Source organism: Diadema antillarum, unplaced genomic scaffold, assembly GCF_040938485.1.
Source record: "Diadema antillarum isolate AM-2024a unplaced genomic scaffold, OU_Dant_1.0 scf00000074, whole genome shotgun sequence".
NCBI lineage: Eukaryota > Metazoa > Echinodermata > Echinoidea > Diadematoida > Diadematidae > Diadema > Diadema antillarum.
Window position 1 is genome coordinate 3529788 of NW_027270963.1, and position 23723 is coordinate 3553510.

Below are 23723 nucleotides of genomic sequence, written 5' to 3' on the forward strand. Positions count from 1 at the left end.
AGCATGTTGTCCATTTTTTTCTCTTTTTTTAAGTTCCCGTTTCTCTGTTAATATTAAGAGAATTGTTCATAATGTTTACCTGTTTGTGTGTGTGTGTGTGTGCGTGTGCATGTGTTAAAATGTGTCCTTTAACTGTATGGGAAATTTCGTCATGATATGACTTTGCATTATGTGGAACAGAAAAATCATAGCAGATCAACAAAACTTTGGGGGAAATCAGACACACACGCACACACACACACAAAAGTTATGAACTAGTAAAGTTTAGAGAGTACCCCGGTAAAGAAAACTGGCAACTCTGTTCTGTAGGTGTTGAGTAGCTCTCCATTCCGTTTGTACATAAAAAGTCAACAATTTTTATTTTTCACAGGGGGAAAAAAATTGTCTTTGGACCTGCTCTTGGTACACTGTAGGAAGAGTATTACATGTTTGCATGTTCTTCTCAGCAGATAAGTTTTGTCTGTGCACAAACATTTGAGAAAAATGAAATTAGCGAAAAGTTGTTTACGAAACAAACGGAGGGCTGCTCAATACTTCATCACACAGAGTTGCCAATTTGTCATACTTTTTGTCTCCCAATTTTCCCCAAATTTTCGCCGATTTCTCTGATTTCTCTGTTTTCATACAAAGCAACATAATTATTTAGATGGAATATTCCTTAAAGCTACAACAACAAAAAAAATAGCAAGTTAAGGTCTATCACCCTTTTGTACTAGATTAAATAGTGCCTTCTCATAAGTGAGATTACTTTCAATTGTAAATCTCTTGTTCCCTGGCACACAACCCTTCACTAATATAAGTTGTTTATAATACTGTAAAACGAGGAATGTTAGCGTGCATTTTAATTTCGCGAATTTCGCGAGCGCCAAGATTCGCGAAATTAAAATGCACGCAAAATTTGTTGTCTACACTATATGCATTGAATGTCAGTGGCGATTTGCGAAAATTTCATGCCACAAGAAAGGCTGTCGGCTCCAATTCGCGAAAATTTCGTGCCGCGAATATATCATGTTTTACAGTAATTTAAAATGAAGGAAAGGTCCTTTTGCATGAACTTGTTCTAGAGATGAGTTGGTTTTAGCAATAACGAAAAATTAAAAAAACACACAAAGTGAAAGTATGGGAAGTAATAATCGAGGTGGATAAAACTTATGTAAAAAGATAAAGGGCAACATATCAATCACTACAAGGTCTGACTTAATTAATGCAAGTTATATCAGTAAGAGTTATGACGCCACCAAAAATACCAACAGAACACACATAAATAACTGCACACGGAAACAAAAACAGTGACATAATGAAGTCAGAAAGTATTGTACTATTGAAGAATAACACTTTATTTGACAAATATATATGCGTGACAATCTGTAAATAATTTGTACAGTCAGCATGGGGAATATTACAAGTTGAACAGAGCTTTATATAACCATTTCCATGATAATACTTCCAATTTTATTACAATTCTACAATTTACAAATTATATAAACAATGGTTTTCAACAAGTATGTACAGAGAAAGAGTCCATATCTTTACATCTGTAGTGTTGCAGAAGAAAAATATACCCAAGTTCTGAAGTGGACGGATGGTAAATACATCATTTCTAAATTTTATTGCGCAGCCCTACAGCTCCATTGGATTGTCACGGAGAGATTTCAACCCCATTATTTAATGTGTGCTTCCCATGTATGATTTGGGATCACAAAGGTGTCTCAACTTTGCACAGAGCCTTTGTTCACGTGCGTCTTAAAAGCAAAACAACCACGCACGTGTTCTTTACTCTTGACTGTTGAAAGTGAAAGCATGAGTGGAGAGAGAGCAATCACTTCAGAAGAACCACAAATGACCAGGACAAAATGGTCAAAATAAATTGCGGTTTTGATTAAGAGAAGACAATAGTCTTTCCCAGTTAAGTGGTTACAGCTGGGAAGCAACCATCTCTTAATTAATGAAGCGGTCAACAGATTGTTGATAGAAGCACAGAAAAAAGAGAAAACTTTCGATTGACTGGAAAAAGGTCAACAGCCTTCTGCAACTGACTGGTCTGTGTCCACTGAGACTCTGGAACTATTGTAGCTGATGATAGCTTTCGGTTTCGCACGAAAAACTTTTGTGCAACTGGGAAGTAAGAATTTCTTTAATAAATTGGTCAGCAGAAGGTTGGAAGGAGCACAAAAAAAAAACTTTGATTGACAGGAAAAAGGTAAACAGCCTTTTGCAACTGACTAGCGTGTGTCTACTGAGAAACTGAAACTATTGTAGCTGATGATTACTCTGAAGTCGGTTTTGCATGAAAAACTTTTGTGAAATTATTCACAGTGCTTCCCCCCCCCCCCCCCCTGCTCTTCCTGTGACGAATGAAAACAAGAATATGTATTTAGGGGTTACAGTCTTGTGGATTTATTTGACATTGACAGTAATGCATGTCAAACTACAAAAAACGCATGCTGAGAAAAACTGATATGAAGGATATTTGGGTTAAATGTATGTAGGGTTTTTTTCTTTGTCCTTTGTATCAATGCTACATCAAGAATAATGCCAAGCCACCCTGAAATTTTCCAGAGAAAGTGAATGATTGATAGTATACGAGTCAACTGTGGACAATGTGCCCTCTTAAAATCATAGCATTTCCTCAAAATTCCATGCCTAATGATGGCATATTTATACACATCATGCTGCTCTGCACAGAGAGTTACTGAACAAAATAATATTGTGAGACAATCCCACCTTACAGCAGGGTTGTGCAACTGGAGTACGGAGTACCAGCACTACGTACAAGTGCTCTAGAAGTGCAGTCGGCAGTAACTGAATTTTTGTAACTGACACAAGATGTGTCTTCAACTGGAGAGCGTATTTCATCTTGAATGTCTCAAGGCTGGTAGCATTTCGGATGTTGCTGGCGGATTCAGGCCTTGAGGGTGAGAGCGGGCCGGTTGGAGATACTCTTGCTCTCCTGCTTCCTCTGGGCTGCATTCTCGTGCATGATCTGCGCCATGCCCGGCAGTCGGGAGAAGTAGTTGCGCGCCCTCGTGTGCTTGGTCTTGATCTTGTGGCAGAACACGCGCCCGTACGCCTGCAAAGGGAGAAAGGGAAGATTGCATTACTGTCATCACTGACAATGTTAGAACATGACAATAACATAATATGGAAAAAAGTTTGAGATGAAATGAGACAACAGAATGTTAATCTCCATTGGCAGAGCATTTGGTTTTATGTCCATGTGCAGTTGGAATAGTTGGTTCAAATTTCTTGTTTCTTCTAGAAGAAGATACACAAGTCTGCATCTGCGAGTGCCCTCAAACACTGTCACTCTAACTGCACTGCAAAAAGTACCTCCTGCATTGACAAAATACATCCCAATAAAAGTACAGTCAAACCCGCCTTAGCGACCACCTGCTCTTAATGGCCACCCCAAAAGATATGCCACATTAAAGACCCTGTCTACAGTGGCCACCTGTCTATTACAGCCACTTTTTGTCTCCCTTAGGCAGCTGCTATAGACAGGTTTGACCATATATCACTGACAACACTCTGTCATCTGTTCGTGTGCTAAATAGTGTGGATGGAGTGACTTCTTTGCATCTGGTATAGTACATAGTACTTCTTTGCATCTAATATAGTACATTTCAGACTGTTTTATTCACTGACTTGCAGAGGGACTATAAATGAATAATTCTCGACGAGTCACATTACTTTACATCTGATGACACGGCAAAGTATTTGGCAGCTAGGAATTCCAATGCACATGGAATGCAGTAACTCGACCTGCTGTCGCTGTAGCAATATCCGTGTTGGCCTTACGTTATTTCAGAGACCTTCTTTACCCAACTTTCCATCACACACAAATGTGATGTCACCATTGTGAACACAAGACATTTAAAAAGTTCCACAGAATTTCAGCTAATTGAGTAGGACACAGAAGTTTTCAACACATGGTGGTAATGTCGGCTCTTATGGGATGCATCAAATGCACATATATCTATGTAGGGGATGAAATTCTGCCTCCTCTGTGAATGAATGAAGTAAAGGGTCACCTTTTCGAGGTCGTCGATCTGAGCATGCGCCTTGGCCTCATCCTTGGTGAGGAGGATGCAGTTCCAGGGTGACCACTCCTCGTCCTTGTCCCATCTCACCAGCACCAGGTCGTACAGGTCTTCCCAGCAGCTCAGGGCACTCTGGGAGCTCCAGATGTCCACCACCAGATACCTCAGGTCAGCCTCCTACCACAGGACAGAGGAAAAGAAAAAGATCATCAATAGGGAAACAGGCCATGCAAGACATAATTCATGTTTGTCTAGGTGGCTTTATTGTTTCAATCAACAACAAAAAAAGAATGAGTCAGTATAGATAGAAGTTTCATGGTTACCTGGGGTCCGTTTCATGAAAATCTTATAAGAGACCTTTCACTTATAAGACACATTTATAAGAGACTTCATGAAATGGATTTGAAAGTCTCATATATCTGTGTTCAGGACACCTGCAAGTAGCGTTAAGTGCGCCAGGTGTGAGACCTTGTTGCTACAAACGCGTGACCCCCTCTAAAAATATCTGATGGGGTACGCTTTCTCCAGAGAGCACTCTACTACTCCAAATCTGGCATGGTATCATATGGTATATGTTAGATTGGTTCACTTCTGAGTGCTCGAATGCGGCCGAAGAGGGAGGGAAGCTGTTTAGGTAAGAGGTGTCCAGTCACTCACCTGGAGCAAGAAGGCAATCCTTGACCCGTCCCCCATGGCCTCCTCCGACTTGCGCAGTCCCTTCAGCATGTAGCGGAAGTGGCTGTAGTCCTGGCGGGTGCGGGCGTCGTTGTCCAGCTTGGTGCAGCGCCGGCACCGCCCGACGTTGGACGAGTTGGAGGACAGCTGGAACTCGGTGGACGGGAGGTAGCTGCTGCAGCTGGGGCAGAAGTAGATGTTCTTGCGTAGCGTGGACGGGTCTTGAGGAACCTAGTGAGATGAGGAACAGAGTTTGAAATGTGTAAACTCTTGTATCATAGCAAGTACATCGTAAATCCTACAATTCCAGGGGAAGCAGGATTGATACGCAGACTAGATATTGAAATGTAGGAATCACGTTTAGACCTCAGCATTTGTGGAAATTGTAAATGTAGTATTCTTTCCCCAATATAGAGAATTTAAAAATTGCCAGATTTTTTTCTTCAAATTCTGAAAAGCATTTTGATAAGGAACTCTACATGATTGCAACTTGATGGGTTGTAGTCATTCAAATTTACACTGTAAGAAAACAAACACAAACTGTTCTAATCACTTCAGTCGCTACAACTGACGGTAGCTGTGATAAATAAAAGATATAGTGACAGGACTTTAATGAGAACGTAAGAACATTAAGCTGAACATGCATACCGTCAGATGCAATGGCATGGTGCTTAGGACAACAGTAAGGCGAAAAGACAACAGACACAGACAGAGAGAGAGAGATCAAAGATAGATTGTAACTTTGGCCAGTGAGACGCACCTTCAGGAGTCGTGCTGCCTCGGCGTTGAAGGTCGGAGTCTTGACATACTGCAGGAAGAGGGTGGATATTCTCTTCCTCAGTCCCTCCAGGTTGGACTCCCGCACCCCACGCATCAGTAGATCAGCCTCCCGATCAATCAGCTGGATGATTTCTTGCGTTAGCTTGCAGTCATGTTCCTAGGATGATTGAAGCATCACATAGTGTCAAAAATTTTAGGAATGCAAGGTGCGAGCTATAATTTCAGTGTGAATATTTAGAGGAATTATTCCACGCTTGTCATTTAAGTTGTTGGCACATACTGAAAAATACAACTGCTAGATTTCGCTTGTTAGAGGAACAATGTCTACAGTATCAAACAAGTTTGTTTTGGTTTGTTTCTCATTAAAAATCTGGGCCCTGTTTCATAAAACTTGTTATCAATCACAAGTTATGATAGTTGTTATAAGCTACTGAAATCTTTGCATCTGATTGGCCGAGAGCAAATTTGTCGTAGAAATGTGGCAGTTGTTACTGATAACTAGTTTCATGAAACGGGACCCTGGTCATAGATTGGTTTACTATGAATTTGTCACACATTTCACACTGGTGCACAAACAAATAACAAATTACAAACATTAATAAGGTAAAAACATTAACCGCTGCATAGTGTAATAGCTCCCTACCTTGACTGTATGCTTCAGCGTGAGCAGAACATCTAGGCGTTCGTCCTGCGTCAAGTACTTCATGTTGAGGCTGTTGTAGATGTCCTTCAGCTCCCTGGCCCTGATGGTGTAGGCCGTGTCCATCTCTGTGTACTTCCCATCAAAGGCCTTCCATCTCCTTGGAGCAGCAGCCTGTGGTGCATTGTTTGATACGCGGAAATGCATGATGCATAAAAAATCTCTACCCTCTTTTTCATTTTGATAAAAAAATACACTCTATGTGCCCATTTCATTATCAAACGCACCAATATCATGACAACTATCACATTTTCAAATCTTCACAGAAACTTGCTCTCTGTTGAACATATGTATATGTGTGTGTTTACGGATGAAGAGTTTGAGTGAAAGTTAGAAGTCCATGTAAACTGAAGCAGGTCAAACGATCAGTAAGAGCATAAAGTCAAATTTACAAAACAGTGTCATTAGTATATCAGTCGTGTTACATCCATCTTCGTTATAACGAGAATACACTGTATTCAGAAACAAGAATTTGATATTGATAGCGAGTCGGTGCAGTTGGTCAGGGAAGGTCTAGATATGTCTGGAATATATCAAAGAACATTGGGCTGACCACCCACTCACCTTGTCGAGGAAGCTCTGGATGGAGCGCTGTTTGTTCTCGCTGTCTGCCTGCAGCTTGTGTCGGCCGATGGCAGCAATAAGCTGGGTCTCCTGGTCCAGTAGGTGGCAGAGGGCAGCCTTGCGCTGGGCCCCGGTCATGCCTTCATCAATGGTGGTCAACTCCTCTTGTCTCCATTCTAGTTGTGAAAGCAAGGGAGAATATGTACACAAGGGAAAATTGATTACAATACTAACTGATGAATTTGATTCACACGGAGAAAATATCACTGTGATCACATGAAAGACCTGGGCCCCACTTCATAAAAGCAACTCTTGTTAGAATGGCAACTTCCCTTAGCAACAGCCAATCAAGAAGCGGGATTCTTGTCGTTACCATGACAACTGCCATTCCAGCAAAGAGTTGCTATCATATCAACTGTTTTTTAATGAAGTAAGGCGCTGGTAGCATGGGGATACAATAGAGCAGAAATGCTGGCCTGGCTTGGATATATTCCAGAATCCCTATAATGTGTTGTGTACAGCTTCTTCACTGATCTCTATGGAAGTACACACATAGTTGCAGAAGCTTGACTGGAATCGACTGTTACCAATGAGCATTCGCGTAATGCACATATTAGCTGATGGCCGCGATTTGTGGTCTTCCAACTGATCCTGGTGTGCAGCGAATAAAGATCAATTCAATAGACCCACCCGTGAATCCCCACATTACCACAACACGTAACTTCCTGCAACTGCCATATTTACAGGGCTTTTTAACTTGGCTGGGGCAACAAGACCTCGTATCTACAAAATGTCAAATGGTCAGGAGAGCAAAAAAACATGGCGGCCAAAGCACTATCTAAAATGGGACGGTCTGTCCCTTTACATGCTGTGGTCACTTCATTTTTGGGGTAAGACAGCTAGGATTTAAACAGGACATCACTTAATTGATTATATGGCTATTAATCAAAAGTCATTTTAACCAAAATTTGAGATACAAGGTCTTGTCACCCAAGCGACGATAAATTCATTTTCTTTTTTCCCACATGCTTTCATGTTTTGGTACGTGCAGCTTTTCTCTTGTTGTTGGTTGAAATGTAAAACATTCAAAATGAAATTGACAAACACCGACTTCTCTTCCCTTCAAATGACATTTTGTTGAATATATCTGTGTTTATTAAAGTTAAGGCTACAATTTCTATTTGTCAAACAGCTACGACTACCAAGGACTCACTCTCCAGTGCATGGTAGAGGAGGTCAAAGTCCTCCTTGGTGCGCGGGTTCATGCGACGCTCAAACTCCCGCCGGATGCGCTCCTCCTTTTCCTTGATCTTGCGTATCTCTTCCTTACGCTCCCACTCCCGACGCCTGATCAGATCCTCCTTCAGCTGCACCACGATGTTCTTGGCCTGCCAGCGCCGGAAGTAGGACTGCAAGATGATGACCTGAGTTGGCGACCCCAAGAAAAGATCAGAGAGGAGAGAGAAAAAAATGAATGTGATCAAAATAGGTGATGCTTCTGCACTTACTATCACATTAAATCATTGACAATTTCAATGTCCTTGTACACACAAGTTCCTTTGATTACTATGCAGAATGGCTTCATGAAAACCAAGATATGGTTGGGGCAATAAGTAATTGAAGAAAATTCTTAAGTGCCACACTTGTTTGGCACAAATATAATATATGAATAGACTACGCAAGGCAGTCCTCTGTTTGAAAGAAATTATTCAGAGAAATTAGTTCAAGCTATCCAATACGACATCCCATGAATCCTGAGCCCAAGAGTTGGATGGAAAATCAGCATGCACTGGATGACTACTGATTATTTTTATACAGAGTGACAATCTACAATAAAAGAAAAGACCGATAACCATCTTGAGTCACCAATCATAATGCAAACCATGAAAGTGGAATCAGAATTTTTAAAAATGTAACTACATGATCTGCATTAAATCCAGACTGGACCCCCCCCCCCACAATAAAAATGACCTTATGTAACAATTTTGAGATCTCTGAGAACAAAATTTTACCTTCTCGAGTCTCTTGGCATGATACTCATCAGCAGTTTCGTATCTGCCCGGCACCACCAGCTTGTCGGTCATGTTCGACACGTAGCATCCGATGGTGGTCATCTGAGTGGACGTGTCCAGTGTCGTCTGCTGCAGCCTGTTCTTGGCGGACACCGTCTGCGTGTCTCGGCAGAACCTTGTGATGCCGTCGTCGGCGCGCACTCTCCCCATGGTCTGGGCCGAGGCGTTGTGGAACTCCACCCCACTCATGCGGTGCCTGAAACCACCAAGGAATGGCTTGCGTCGCGTGGTCCGCTCAATCTCGACTACAACGTCCTCGAATGTACCATCCTCTGTAATAACAAGGAAAGGAATTTATGTCGCAATGGAAAGAACATCAGAGGGGTGACTAATATTGCAAGCTAACAGACCAATATGTTATGTCAAAAGTAGCGGATATGTATGTGAAACAAGCTTCTTTTACTTTTTAATGAAACCTTATAACTAATAAGAGTTAGCAGACTTGACCAGATTTAAACAAAAAAACAAAACAAACAAAAAGTCAGATAAGCTCTAATACACTTTAAATGAATATTACCTTTGTGGCATGTATTTGGTTCAAGATTGCAAGAAACTGTAAAAATACATGATTCTGACTAATGCTACTTTTTTCTGTGAGTGCCAGCATACCCCTATGTTTTAAACAAAAATCTAAGTGATAGTTTTTGAAAGTGATCCTGCAGGCAACATTATATTTTGTATTTTCACATCGACTAGATCTGTGAACGCAAAAAAAGTGCCCAGTATTCAACAGTTTACGTACCCCTTTCTATTCTGGTGGTGATAATATCGGGCATATTGTACTCTGGCTTGGGCTTTGGGGCTCTGAGAGGCACATTGACAGGATCCGAAGATGAAATCTCAAGCTGAACGGCCCCATTTGGACCCACTCCAATGGCAGCAAGAGTCGCCTCTGAATCAACATTGGAACCTAGGCAAAAACAGAAACAAAATAATTACAATTTTTTTTCAAATACATTAAACAATAATGGGCAAAAGGAAATAAAAGGGCTTGGACAATAGTTAATTAACAATAATAAAATTAAAGAAAAACAAAGGCGATGACATCAAAATTTTCAAACCTTTGGTGCCAGCGTTATGTGACATCCACTGAGAAGCAAAGGAAAAGCTGACAGTATTGGACCGTAGTGGGTTAACAGCCTTATCATATTAAAGCTTGATTGTTTACTTCTTGTTCTCAAATGGAAGTTTTTCGGGGTTTTTTTCTTTCTTTTTTGTATCTCTCTGGAGGCACTTTAGTAAAAATATAGCAAGCCACGATTAAAGTCATCTGCATAAATACCAGATGCCAATATTGTATGCATTCAAGCATCTGGCAGCCAACAAGGTAAAACTTTTAAGGCTACACACAGCATCCAAGCATCTCACAGAATGACAAGCACACAGAATCTTTCATGGCACAAACCTAGGGAAAAGAGAGTGTACAGAAGTTATAGCTTGCAAGATATTTTGCCGACGGGGTTCCTTACCATCAAACATGAAGACCAGTTTGTCTGCTGGCATGCGCAGCTCACTGGCGAGATGCTCCCTCAGCTCCTGCATGGTCTGGCCCAGAGCACAGGCCATGGTCGTTACTTGACCGCTCGGCATCAGTACGAATTTGACTGAAAAAAAAAATTGAATCATGGAAGAGGGTAATTTGCAGGGTGGGTAAAAATTCATTGATGAGTATATTACTCAGATGATAAAGATGAGCTGTAGCTTTTCAACCACACATGTAGAAATTGAAGAAAAAAAAGGGTTTCACTACTGCTCTTTTATGCTGATAAGGATGTTGAGAAAGTTATAGATTCTACATTGGTTGAGAAAACAGAAATTAATACCTTCCTGATTACTCACCTGTTGCAGTGGCATTGACAGTCACATCTGGGTCAGGCTGTGGTGAGGCAGCGTGTGGGTCCACCTCATGTGTCTCACCCGTCTCCTCAGTTGCCATAGCAACGTCCCCTGTGTCTGGGGCTGCTCCATCTGCATCCTGCTGCTGTTCCCCTTCAGCCTGCACCTCCTCGGCTCCTGCTGCTTCTCCCTCGGGTTGCTTGTCGCCTTCCCCTTCTCCTGCCTGCTGCTCTGTGGCAGCACTCTCTGGCTCCGCAGCACCTGCCTCAGGGGCTGCACCATCCGCTGCCGGCTGGTCTTCAGCCTGTGGTGGCTGCTGCTCCTCTCCTCCGGCATCTTGATTTTCTGCAGGAGCACCTTCCCCGGCAGGTTCCTCCTCAACCTTGCCATTAGCTTCTTCACCCTGGCCAGCATCCTTGTTCTCCTCCTGAGCAGCATCCTTGGCATCTCCTTCCCCCGCCTGCTCTGCACCCGCACCCTCCTTTGCCTCCTCATTTCCCGCCGCAGTCGCTTCCTGTGCATCTTTGGCAGCCTCTGCCTCCTGAGGTTGTTCTTGGACTTCACTGGCTGGCTGTTCCGCTGTACTGTCAGGAGCTGTCTCCTTACTTTCTGCTGCTGCTTCTCCTGCCTCCTGATTGTCTTGAGTTGTCACTGCCTGCTCTCCCTCCTGGGCAGGTGGTTGCTCTTGTCCCTCGGTTTGCTGAGCGTGATCCACTTCTTGCTTCTGAGCGTCGTGTTCGTCAGCCATCTTGAAATACTGCTTAAAGCTACATGAGTCAAAAGATGAACATAAAAACATGTAATAAACAACAAAACAACTCCAGCCACGTTAAAATGTATCTGATTAGAATCCTATGCCACCATAAATATAACGTAACTCTGTTATCACCAAAAAGATATCTTGTATCATATTTCACATACTAAGAATCTTGCTATAGTATTGGTCAAGAGCTAATCACGTGATTAAGTATAGTTTTGCCCATCACATCACCTGAGAAGAAAAGGTCGTTTCACACTATGTTGATAGTCCTTTTTGTTCCGCTGATCTCTTCAGTCCAAACAGTCCTAACGCGAGATGAGTACGCGCAAAATAAAAGTGTGTTGCACTGTGGACTATCACTTAACTAGATCAAATGATAGTCCACAGTGCAACGCACTTTTATTTCGGTGCCACGGGGCGCGGAGCAAATTTGTTGTTTTGTCATCTACGCGCATACGTCTAAAGTAAACTACATCCACTCATAGCCTAAGCCCTAAGGATACTCAAAGACAACTAAAACAGTTTCAGATGTGGAATAAAATGGGAATATCGAGGACCCTAGATGTGGAATATAAAGCAAATAATCAACTTTTAGTTTCAGGCAATGAGACAAACTATCACTTCTTCAGCGATCTGAATGGGTACGCTATCTTTCCTCAGCTCAGCTGCGCTTCCGAAAGATAGCTACAGTTGTACATCCAGATTGCTTCGGAAGTGATACTGTATTATACGCCAAATATTTCGCGAGGTTTTTATTTTCGCGAATTTTGTGAGTCAGCTGCTATTCATGAAATTAAAAACACATATATGATTGTGATGTATGCATATACATTTGACAGTTCAGTACAGGACTCCACGATCGCGAATTTAACCACTCGCGAAAGTGTCGGGAAGTCCCGATTCGCGAAAACTTAGACTCGCGAAATATATGGCCTTTAGGGGGTCTACAGTAGTTTGTCCCATCACCTTCACCGACGTTGATTATTTGCTTACTATCATCCTTAACCGCACCAGCGACTCCAACCCGTACCGAGTCGGGGTCGCATTGCAGCCCTATGGCTATTGATGATGTACAACCACCTGATATGGCTTATTATTTTGGTGACCAGAGACCAAAATACAGGGTTTTACACTGAAATTCGTAGCCATACTGTTAGATAAGATACTTGCAATCAGAGGCGCGGAAATCGATGTACAATGTGATCTGTTTTAAAAGCCCAGTGAAAGATTTTATCCGAGGTTTTATTCCTTCCGCACTTCATATCGTAGTACAACTTACACAGTGCATGCGCAAACAGCCTTGCTGTCGATTGGGTATGGATAAAACGTAGCACATATCATAATACACAAAGTAGGCTCTATGCATGTGGAAAAAAAAACAACAGGACAGCTAGGTGAGAACTGAAATGAATATTCATTTGCGCATGCGTAGATCACTTTTTTTCCGTGATAATTTTATGTTCAAAATGGCGAACTGCAGATCCCCAAGATGGTCTCAAAGATGATGACGATTAATCTTGTTTTCGGAGGTAATGGTGGTGAGGGATTCATAGTCCCCTATAATATTCAACAATATGGTATTACAACATGTGGCTTTTCGTTGCGAATCCACAAGTGTCGTTTTGAACGAGTTGTTTACAGAATTGCAAGCATCGCAGTGCACTTCACTTGATTACTTCACTAAACAAGTCGTCGGGGCGCTTTTACTGAATATGGTTGGGTGTTCATAATAACGGCCACCTAACGTTTTTCTATGAATAGAAACGTGAAAAATCTCACAATTTGCCTGAAATTTTACTTACGTGTGGAGAAAATACTCCGGATTCACAAGCGCGCACTGAAAATGCGATCTGAGGTACGCGCTCTAGATGGCGGCTTCGAACGCGTGGGGTCTCATTTTTTCCGCACTCAGTTGCCCTGCTCATTTCAACCGACCACCCTGACAATACGTATAAAGGGCACTTAAATGCGTTTTTTTCGACAGGCCGCTGTTTTTTTCTAGCCGTCATTTTTTCCCCAATAATATTTGAATATATTTTGAATCCTTCGATATTACTTTTGAAGGACTGTTTGATGAATTTGAATTGATTTTCATTAGGAAACTTTTCATCGTAATTGAAATAAATTAGATGAGTCGGTTTGTTTTTTCACATTCATTTCTCGTTTCTGCTTCAACTCGTACGGTCGTAGCGGGCGACAAAATAATAATGTCAATGTGTATGTGTAACATGTGTGCACAATCGTACAAGCGGCGGTGACAATTTTGCGGTCAAAATCGTCAAATTTATTACGGAAGGATACTCTACATCTAACAACGAGTCAGCAAAGGTAGGCCACTGCCGGCCTAGTTATAATATAGAGTCAGGTATCCTATTACCGAACGGTATCCTATTACCAAACGCGACTTTGTCTATGGAGCACGTACAACAACTCGAATACGCATTCATTGCACCACGCGCTGTTATCTCACAGGGGAAGCCAGTGCCGAAAATTGCTAAACTGCAGCAAAAAACAGAAAACATAATTTACCTTAAATTTACGTAATAATTGCTAAAATTTCGATGTTCGTTGTCCTGCGTTAATAAACATTGACCGAAAATACAATGTACCATTTTCCCCATACAGAGGGCGCACGTTCGGTAATACAATACGATTTGCGTCGGTAAAAAGAGACAACTTTTGTGGAAGGGTTATTTGAAATACGGATTTTTTCTAGAAGTAGGCTTATTTTTCAAGTATTTTCGTTACAGCTAAAGTCATCAGCATTTCAATTATCTATAAGGATATTTTTGGCTGAATTATTGCATAATGTTGCCCGTTTGGAGCAATAAAACAAAAATCGTTCAGTAATAGGATACACCTCCATAATGTAGTTACACGATAAATCTTATTCGATTTTGCTAAATTTCGTTAATTTAGAGGGAATACTTATTTGTTTTCGCCTCATTTTACTCGGTAGCGTAGCCCAGTGAAGAATCGAACACCGTTGCGCGTAGTCCCATGCGTACATTTTCTTTCTGTACGCGCAATGCCATGAATGCGCGGTCGGTCGTTATGCACCCGGTCGGTGGGTTGCACACCTACCATACCTGGTTAAATTATTACAGCGCCCCGCACCGGGGTTACATTGTATATCATCCGGCCATAGTCATAGAGATACTGTCATATTCGCAGGCCATGAATTTACCAATTGCATATAAATTTACCTTAGCTAACATCAACCTTCTCAGCATATTCAAAATGACAGAACAGAGGATCAAGAATACTGAATAGACAGAGTTTATCACAGACACAGAAGCAGTGCAGTTGAGTTGAGTTAGGAAACTAACAGAACACAGTTAAACTAGTCGTTACTTAGGACTTACATTTGTAAATAACGGGAAGTTTTCTGATCGTAGTAGATTGTCTACTTCTTCTACACCAACATCCTTGTGCTTCGCTTCGGAATTCAGAGGTCAGTCCTGAGATTCCTAGACTTTTTGCGAGTTCATGTCCACATCCATCCACGCAGTTTCGATACACACCGGGCGCAGAGAGAGAGAGAGCTATGGATCAACGATGGGGGATACACACGGGATGTGTTGAACGAGTAACTTATCTGCGCTAGTACACAACACGCACAAAACACGAGAGAGAATCGCACACCACTCGTAATTGTTCGTTCGAGTCCGAGCGAAAAAAAGTTGTTAGTAGACGTCATGTTGCTGCGCAACAGGGATAGGAGAACAAATTATCTATAAATAGATAATTTAATTTAATTGATTTTATTATAAATGTAAATAAATAGAATAAATTTAATTGATTTATATAAATTATATTATTATTAAGACAAAATATTGCCTAAATATTTTTATAAATTTTTCTATATAGTAAGTTCAATCAATCGAAGTTTTCTAACTCTTCGGTGTATACTCGGGTCTTTCCGGAAATTCACCCTAACAACCGACGCGAATCTAATGGAATCTTTCGTAAAAATTGTATGTGAGACGTAGTTGCCCGGCGAATATCTTACTCTCTGAAAATGATGTCTTCGATGACATTTGGTATTTCATAGCCTGAAAAGTATATGGAAATATTTCAGGTGTACACCGAATACGAAATATCTCACCAGGTAAGTTTTCAGAGGTTTTAGCCGATTTGGACATGTTGCGTAGTTGTGTTGACGTCCCAGCTCCCATGCAAGAACTACCTTGCCCTGCTGGCGCGACGGCCAGCGCAGCGAAGTGCTCGTGTGCCGCTGGTACTGGTGTCGCTGTCAGCTATACAAATTGTGCGTGGACCTGCAGCTAGGAACCTAGGATACAGGTTTACACCAACTCCACATTTAGCGAACAAATGGAAATGAAGATGCAACTGCACTGTTCTTGCTGATATTTCTGTATTTATGGAATGGCCTAATTACTAAATTACAAATGCAGAAAGTATTAACGCTAGAAGAAAAGTATCTGCCACTAGTGCCAGAGTAATGTATAGCGAGGTACCCGCACCTCGTCAGGGGCCCGAATACCGTCACCCCGCTTAAAATTGTTTTAAGCGCACTAAACAAAAATTTAAGCCCGGGACTGTGTTCAGTATGCTTGAAACTTGGCAGGGCAAAGCAAATTTTTGGTGAAAACCGAACAGTTTTTCGCGAAAATCGGAAATTTTAATCGGAATAGGACCCTACGTGTTATAAGTATCACCACTGTCCCCGCACGCATCTTTTACGTGTATGTCTATGGGAGCATCACGGTCACCCGCACACGTCTTTTACGTGCTTTGTCTATGGGAGCGCGGGTGACGAGTTGCGGGCCCCTTCCTTAGCGCACAACGATTTCGCATCGTTCGCGTTTGACGACGATAGCTGCAAATTTTCGATATCGATCAGTGAGCTTGTGATTCCATTGGAATTTTCAGCATTTTTCCTGTATGTGAGTTGAATTTCAAAGAATTTCAGTGGCGAAATGTGATTCAAATACGCGCAAACATTAACTATGACGAGGTGCGGGTCACCCAAGTATACATTGTACGTCGTTAGACTGATGGCTGATGGCAGAATTCCAGCTGTCTAGGTTTAACTTCGTTTCTTTAACACGTTTAATAACTCTGCGAATCTAACCAACATACAGTCAATCATGGAGTCGGAATGTATCAAATCCCCAAGACCTTTCTTTAGGAAGTAATATTAAGATCTTCGAGAGAAAACTTGCAGTTTAAACAGATGAACGTTTGTGACAAGAGTCAAAGACCGAACAAAAGAACATGAGGAGAAAAGACAATGGGAGCTGATTTAGGCCCTCGTTTGAAAGCATTTTAAGAAAATAAAGTTGTACGTTAGTTATTGAAATGTAAGAAAAAATACGGGTTATTTTCATTGTAGTAAATTCACACAGTAGTCACTCGCGTGTGGCTGTATCGATCCAGCGACCTGTACCATGGCTATAAAGCCTATAGAATGTACAACCACGTGTGTGGCTGTCTACACTGCCATCAACACAGTGCCTCACATTTCAGTTGGCCGTTTGAACTTGAAGCTTGCATTGATTGATAGCTGCCATGTAAAATATGCCTGTCACATTATTGCAGTATATGTGTACCATTGGTGTTACATACAAGTATCATTCTTTCTGTTTGCGCCCTGTTTTTATGGTGCAGAAAAATGTCCCGGGTCAACGGTCACAGTCCTGTGCACAATGGAACAGCAAATGGTGGGCCCACCCATGGGTCCAAGAGCCCAACCCATGGAGGGACCAAGACACAGAATGGAGGGTCACATCTGGTCAATGGTAAGCCACGTCTGCCGCCGATCAACACACCTGCCAGCTTGCTGTCCAGTCGAAACTCTCGAGACTACTCAAAGAGCAAGTTGATGAGACATCGGAGAGCCCATGAGACCCAGCAGCTACTGACGGAGAAAATCTATCAGAAGGCAGAAAAGATTAGGGAAGATGTGGAAGAGAAGAATAGGAAAAGACCACTCCTGTCAGAGGACCCAGACTATCCCATCACAGTAAGTTGGCTGCCACTGAAATTACAAAAAGATATATGTGATACTCTAAATGCCAATTACGATGAGCATATTCTACTTAGGTAATTAAGTTGTTGTGTAGTGACAACTCAATTTTCATACATGTAATTACCTAGAGTAATGAAAACAGTTTAGACTATTTTGACCAGTATAGTGCCAGACTCTGTATTCTTATCATTGTCACTGTTGTATTAAAGAAGAGAAATGATTGTGTAGCATGTGTGTGTTAAAGGGTGTGTACAGTTCTGGTCGAGGTGTAGATTTAGCTTTTAACGTTTTGCGAGATATTCAGAAACCACTCTATGAGATGTCAAAGAGCATGCAGTTCTAGGGGGTATCAAAAGTTTACTCGATGAAAATCAGTTTTGAAATGGCTGAAATATCCAAAAACAAGGTGAAACAAAGAGATCCTGATAAAGTTGGGGCATGTCGCCTTTTATTATTAGCACTTTTTTGGATATCTCAGCCATTTGATAACCAATTTTCATCAAATAAACGTTGAATCCTTCTTAAAATTACATGATCTTTCATATTTCATAAGAGGCTTTTCATTATCTCACTTAGGAATGTTCAAAACATGAATCCCTACCTCAACCAGTACTGTACAGTCCCTTTAAGAGTGTGCTACATGTAATTATTATTTTTTTCTTTTTCTATTAAAAACTTCTGTCATACAGAGTCATGCAATTACATAAATACATATCAAATTATGCTTCATATAATATGTACTTATCCTAGGTTAAATATGTACAAAGGAATGTGTTAGCATACCTTCTCGACAAAGAGATATTGAATGTTGAGTGTAATACTCCTGAATCTTACATGGTACCTCTGTTAAAATACATGTATTTGACATTTTTGGAATGCCCCTCCAGATGATGAGTAAGGATCGGATGACAAGGGTGAGTTAGTGTGCTTGCTGTCAACACAATATGTAATCATTCCCAAAGCTATCGTGGCACAAGTACTTGTATGTGTGTTGACCTCCTGATATGTATAATATCCTATCTGTGTGTGTATGTCATCTGAACACTAATTTGTCATTTTCTCAATTCATTCACCACCCAACCACCCATTTGCTTCCAAAAACAATAACAAAGTAGACAAGCCTTACATGTGAAATGTTGTTGTAGTTGTTTGTCTCACAGTCTCATATTGTGTATTGAATGTCCCACAGTCTCATATTGTGTATTTAATGTCCCACAGTCTCATATTGTGTATTTAATGTCCCACAGTCTCATATTGTGTATTTAATGTCTCACAGGGTTGTAAACATCCACTTTCAATGAAATATGTCGATACTTTCTCTTTCTTGGTATGTGCATGATACATCACATTTTAACTCACATTTTTTTTTTCATATGACTTGCAATGCTGTCTTTCTTTTTTCAAAGAGTGTAAATCTCCTTGAGCAATTATGTGTATTTGAAAGTCCCAAACCATCCTCTTACAATACTGTCACTTTCTCAGTGTTTCCTTTTTAAGAGAAATACTGTCATACAATGTATGCCCTCCGATGTGTGTGATAAATTGTGTGAATGCACCTTTTCTTCTCAAAACCACTGACTATTAACTTGTGTTTCATAGATTACTATTAACATCAGTGACATGATTGTAAGAGTTGGTTTTTTTGTTAACACCAAATGCCACAGACTTGTAAAGACTTGTTCACTTCATAGGAAAACTCAAGTGAACAAGAATAAAGAAAGCACTAAATGGCAGCTGATTTCCTGTGGAGATTAAAACCCTAATGTGTTCAAAACTGCCCTTGATAATTTGCAATTTCTCTTTGATTTCATTTTGATTGATAAGGCTTCATACAGGACCTTTGTGAAATCTTAGTTCATTCAAACATCATGTCAAAGTCATGAATTAGTAATTAGATAACTACAGTAAAGAAACTTTTCCTCATAAAGGGCCATGTGTTGTTCCATACGTATATACCAACATACAACTGTACACAGTTGTTGCAACATTTTGGGTGTGTGGCCTTCACCAAAATTTTTGTGGGTTTGTGTTGTGTACATGTGGATAGTCTGTGAAAGAAACAAACAAACGTCCATGCAATATGGGTTTTCTAAAAGTTTACATTGTATGGGATATAGGATTTTTCAAATGACATTCATATAATTAAGAACTCATCTTTACAGTTTCCTTTCAGCAAATTTGTACTCTTTGACAAATATTTCAAATTTCTTTTTGCATTTTCTTTTTGTGGGGTAAGGGGTTTGATACGGGGAAGGGGATGAAAAGGGGTTGGAACATTTGGTGTATGCTTTGCCAAACACTCACTTTTTCGTGCGCATTAATTTGCTCTTGAAACCCACCAGCAAAACTACCAGTACATGAAGCAGTGCGTGGAGAGCGGACCCATCCCCGACATGGAGCAGGAGCGCTTTGACAAAATCTTGAAGCTGATCCCCAGCCACCTCCAGCAATCTGCCTCCATGCTGGAGACTATCCAGGAGCTCTTCGGTGAGGTCCAGGTGGACTTCCACGGCAGCATGAAAAAATCCATGAGTGAGTGCGCCCTCTTGAGCTCTCGTAGTGCACCACTTTTTTTTTTTTTTTCGGCTGGAAGACAATTTGATTTCAATATTCTGCAGCAGTTCCATGTGTTTTAGCAACCTGTACCTGTTTCATTGGATTTTATTGTGACTCATCTTTACATTTTCAAAATGACATCCACAGAATATTTACATTATGACATTTATACCTTAGATATGAAAGCAAATAATCAAGCAAATATATGATTGCTTTAAAGTGCCACCCAAATTTTTAAGAAATTAGTGATTTAGAAGCATTTTGAATTTTTTGTCCCCGCCGAACGAGTTCGAGCAGGGGACTATGAAACGGGCTCCGTACGTGTGTGTGTCCGTGTGTCCGTCCGTCCGTGTGTCCGTCCGTCCGTCCGTCCGTCCGTCCGTGTGTCCGTGTGTGCGTCCATGTGTGATCAAAATCTTCAATTCGCTACTTCTCTGTCATTTATGAGCCAATTTTGATTCTGTTTGCTTTATATGATAGCACTACATGGGAGCTTTGAAACTTCTACACAGAATTTCAGTCGTGACCTTTGACCTTGACCTTTGACCTATATTGTACATTTTGCTACAAAATGCTACTCCTTCGCCATTTCTAACCCGATTTCGATTCCGTTTGCTTTATGTGATGGCACTAGGTGAGGGCTTCAAAACTTCTACACAGAATTTTGACCTTTGACTTCTTTGACCTTTGACCTTGATTTTTTGACCTATATTGTACATTTTGCTACAAAATGCTACTCCTTCGCCATTTCTAACCCGATTTCGATTCCGTTTGCTTTATGTGATGGCACTAGGTGAGGGCTTTAAAACTTCTACACAGAATTTTGACCTTTGACTTCTTTGACCTTTGACCTTGACCTTTGACCTATATTGTACATTTTGCTACGAAATGCTACTCCTTCGCCATTTTTAACCCGATTTCGATTCCGTTTGCTTTATATGATGGCACTAGTTGAGGGCTTCAAAACTTCTACACAGAATTTTGACCTTTGACTTCTTTGACCTTTGACCTTGATTTTTGACCTATATTGTGCATTTTGCTACAGAATGCTACTCCTTTGCCATTTCTAACCCGATTTCGTTTCCGTTTGCTTTATGTGATAGCACTAGGTGAGGGCTTCAAAACTTCTACACAGAATTTTGACCTTTGTCTTCTTTGACCTTTGACCTTGATTTTTGACCTATATTGTACATTGGCTACAAAATGCTACTCCTTCGCCATTTCTAACCCAATTTCGATTCCATTTGCTTTATGTGATGGCACTAGGTGAGGGCTTCAAAACTTCTACACAGAATTTTGACCTTTGACTTCTTTGACCTTTGACCTTGATTTTTTACCTATATTGCACATTTTGTTACAAAATGCTACTTCCGGCGGGGACATATGTTGCGCACCGCGTAATTTCTACTTTTCCTTGTTTTAACAAAGAGCAACACCACAAAGAATGTCTTATTCGACGTCCTGGTACATGTGTATATCACTTGCATCAGGACAGAAGTGTTTTACATAACTTTCATCCTGTTTCGGATATTCTGTTTAAAATAGTGCTGATATCATTTGGGGGAAAATGAGTTTATATGCAGAATATACAAGTTTACATATTTGTACTGGTACTTGTGTTATTTCTTTTTTGAAAAAGGCAAGAAAGGCAATGTTGAAGGAAGCAGTGTTAAGTGTCCCGTGAGAAAATATTGGTTTTAATTTGTTAAATTTGCCCATATGTCACACCTGCCAACTGTTCCTATTTTGTACTGAGTATTTTCTGATGCGACCATCAGATGATATAGTGAAGTATGGAAGATTGCCAAAAGTCACCATTTTTGCAAATTGTACTCCCACTTGTTATTGCTTGTTGAGCTATAGGGTTAGCAGGTATGTTATGTGGACATGCTTATATTTGAGTGGATGTTGCTGTGTTTTAAGGATATGATGCATATGTTCATTTAGTGTTTAGTCCATGACAACTTCTACCTTTTGTCTCTCACAGCACAACATGTCTTGGTCAAGCCAGATGTCAGAGGGTTGGACAATGATACCACTGGTGAACCTCCACAGGAACCAGTGTGAGTATTCAGTTACCCATTGATTCCATGTATTGTATGGGAAATATGTAAAGTGTGTAGGAGTTAAAGATTGTTTGAGGCATGAGGTTAACAATTCTGGTATATCATGAGATGGGTTGATGAATGACCAGGGAGGAGCGGTCAGAAGGGAAAAAACATTGTTGGCTGAGGTGCAATTTCTTTATTGCTCATTGCATACGTCAGAAATGTATCCTTGGTGTTGTTGGTTAAGTTCATATAGTTTTCCTTGTTCGAATATTTTGTGCATATGTACGTGCTGAAAGTTTTATTCATATGCTCGAGTCACCTTGTTTTGATGCTGTCACTGAATATGTATTAATGTTAGAAAACTGTGAAGAAGCATGCCATGTGGGATGGGTCTTTGAAATAGGAAATTTGTACCTAGCAGATACGATGTTTGTTGTGCAATATCTTGAATTGCTGATTGAAAGTTGGATTTTAAATTTTTCAAAATACACTTGTCATTCTTATTTTATGTGTATGTGCTGTAGTAGTATGGCTAATGCTTTTGAGGTGATATTGTGTCTTCAATCTGTGCTTAAATCTGTCAATACCATTATCCATACAATGTCAAAGGCATTTCAAGACAGTGGTCCCTGTAGGGTTTCATCGAAGCCCCTTCTCTTATCATTCCTACCCCCAGTGGCCTGGACTACTCCAGCCCATGGCACGAAGACTTCTTGAACACGGTGGAGGAGATGCGCATCAACTTGCACATTACGCACCCAAGCATGCAGATGGTGCTGGGCATGTGCCAGTCCAACCTGGGCAAACTCCTGCTGGTGGACCTCAGGGGTCAGAGGGCGCAGGGGCCGGTGGAGTGCGAGCACCTCAAGAACAACGTCATACTGGAGTGCGAGAAGATGGAGGAGAGGTAAGAGGAATGACACATGGGGGGAGGGGGTTCCCTCCCAAACAGAACATTGTTTGGTACATATGTGAGCATGGAAGTAAAGGTGAAAAGTGTGAATGTGAATTCAAGTCAAGCAGTCATGAAGAAGTATTTTGTATTAAGAAACTAAATTACCGACAATTCACAGATAAGGAGTACTAAGTACTGAAATTCCTAATCACATACCAGTAACCAAAACTGCTATTTTGTGGTGTCTACAGGAGGTTGTGGTAGGTGAAGAGATTAAAAGTCAAGACATATGCAAGTTTTAGATCTCACAGTCAAGGCCTTGAAAGTGCAGTTATAACATGTCAGACAGCCTCACTTGTTTGTAACGCTGTCATGTTGTTTCACATATCTGCTAGCAACAGTCACTTGATGCTGCTACGAGATATGTCTGTTTTCACCTTTTGGTGAAGTGTTTTATTTCAGTGAGTCAAGATGTGGAATGTTCTTCTTGCTTTTCCAATATCAGACTGATGCACAGTTGGTGGCCCGAGGTGCTCAACGTCTTTGTGGATCGCAAGAGGCTGTCAGATGTCCGTCAGGATAAACTGGAGAACTTCTACTGCAGCGTTTCCACCCTGATATCAAACCAGGTAGGAAAAGGAACTCACTGCTGAGATTATCTGAAGGGTGTAACCAATACTTGCTTCTACCACTGCAGTGTATCATATCATTGAACTTTCCATCATAGGTTTTTGTGTTCATTTTTGTTCCTTGATCTCAGAAAATGTCTCTTCTCAATTTTGTGTTTGTTGACAAAAAG

At 41.0% G+C, this 23723-nt stretch overlaps 2 protein-coding genes across 2 annotated transcripts in view; one reads left to right on the forward strand and one right to left on the reverse strand.

The window, feature by feature from the left end:
• Positions 1 to 2902: 2902 nt before the first annotated feature.
• Positions 2903 to 14937, reverse strand: LOC139717367 (IQ motif and ubiquitin-like domain-containing protein). The gene is made up of 12 exons (XM_071628871.1): positions 14793 to 14937; positions 10671 to 11434; positions 10301 to 10435; positions 9574 to 9741; positions 8772 to 9103; positions 7973 to 8183; positions 6760 to 6935; positions 6139 to 6309; positions 5476 to 5652; positions 4698 to 4946; positions 4032 to 4217; positions 2903 to 3070 (listed from the first exon to the last, which is right to left on the reverse strand). The coding sequence occupies exons 2-12, from the start codon at positions 11413 to 11415 to the stop codon at positions 2903 to 2905; spliced, it is 2718 nt and encodes a 905-aa protein (XP_071484972.1). The 5' UTR covers positions 11416 to 11434; positions 14793 to 14937.
• A 477-nt stretch (positions 14938 to 15414) lies between these two features.
• Positions 15415 to 23723, forward strand: part of LOC139717318 (dynein axonemal heavy chain 12-like) — a 67559-nt gene continuing 59250 nt past the window's right edge. Inside the window, exons 1-7 of the mRNA XM_071628815.1 lie at positions 15415 to 15538; positions 17062 to 17416; positions 18310 to 18336; positions 19765 to 19954; positions 21966 to 22041; positions 22706 to 22936; positions 23430 to 23553. Coding sequence (XP_071484916.1) covers positions 17066 to 17416; positions 18310 to 18336; positions 19765 to 19954; positions 21966 to 22041; positions 22706 to 22936; positions 23430 to 23553 — 999 coding nt within the window. The 5' untranslated portion in view covers positions 15415 to 15538; positions 17062 to 17065. The remainder of the gene's footprint in view (positions 15539 to 17061; positions 17417 to 18309; positions 18337 to 19764; positions 19955 to 21965; positions 22042 to 22705; positions 22937 to 23429; positions 23554 to 23723) is intronic.

Excerpts from the sequence above, each read along its gene's own strand:
- LOC139717367 (XM_071628871.1), bottom strand. The coding sequence starts at position 11,415 with ATGGCTGACGAACACGACGCTCAGAAGCAAGAAGTGGATCACGCTCAG. Across the intron at positions 10,436-10,670 it reads TGTCAATGCCACTGCAACAG|TCAAATTCGTACTGATGCCG; the intron begins GTGAGTAATCAG and ends TTTTTTTTTCAG. Across the intron at positions 4,947-5,475 it reads AGGCAGCACGACTCCTGAAG|GTTCCTCAAGACCCGTCCAC; the intron begins GTGCGTCTCACT and ends TCATCTCACTAG.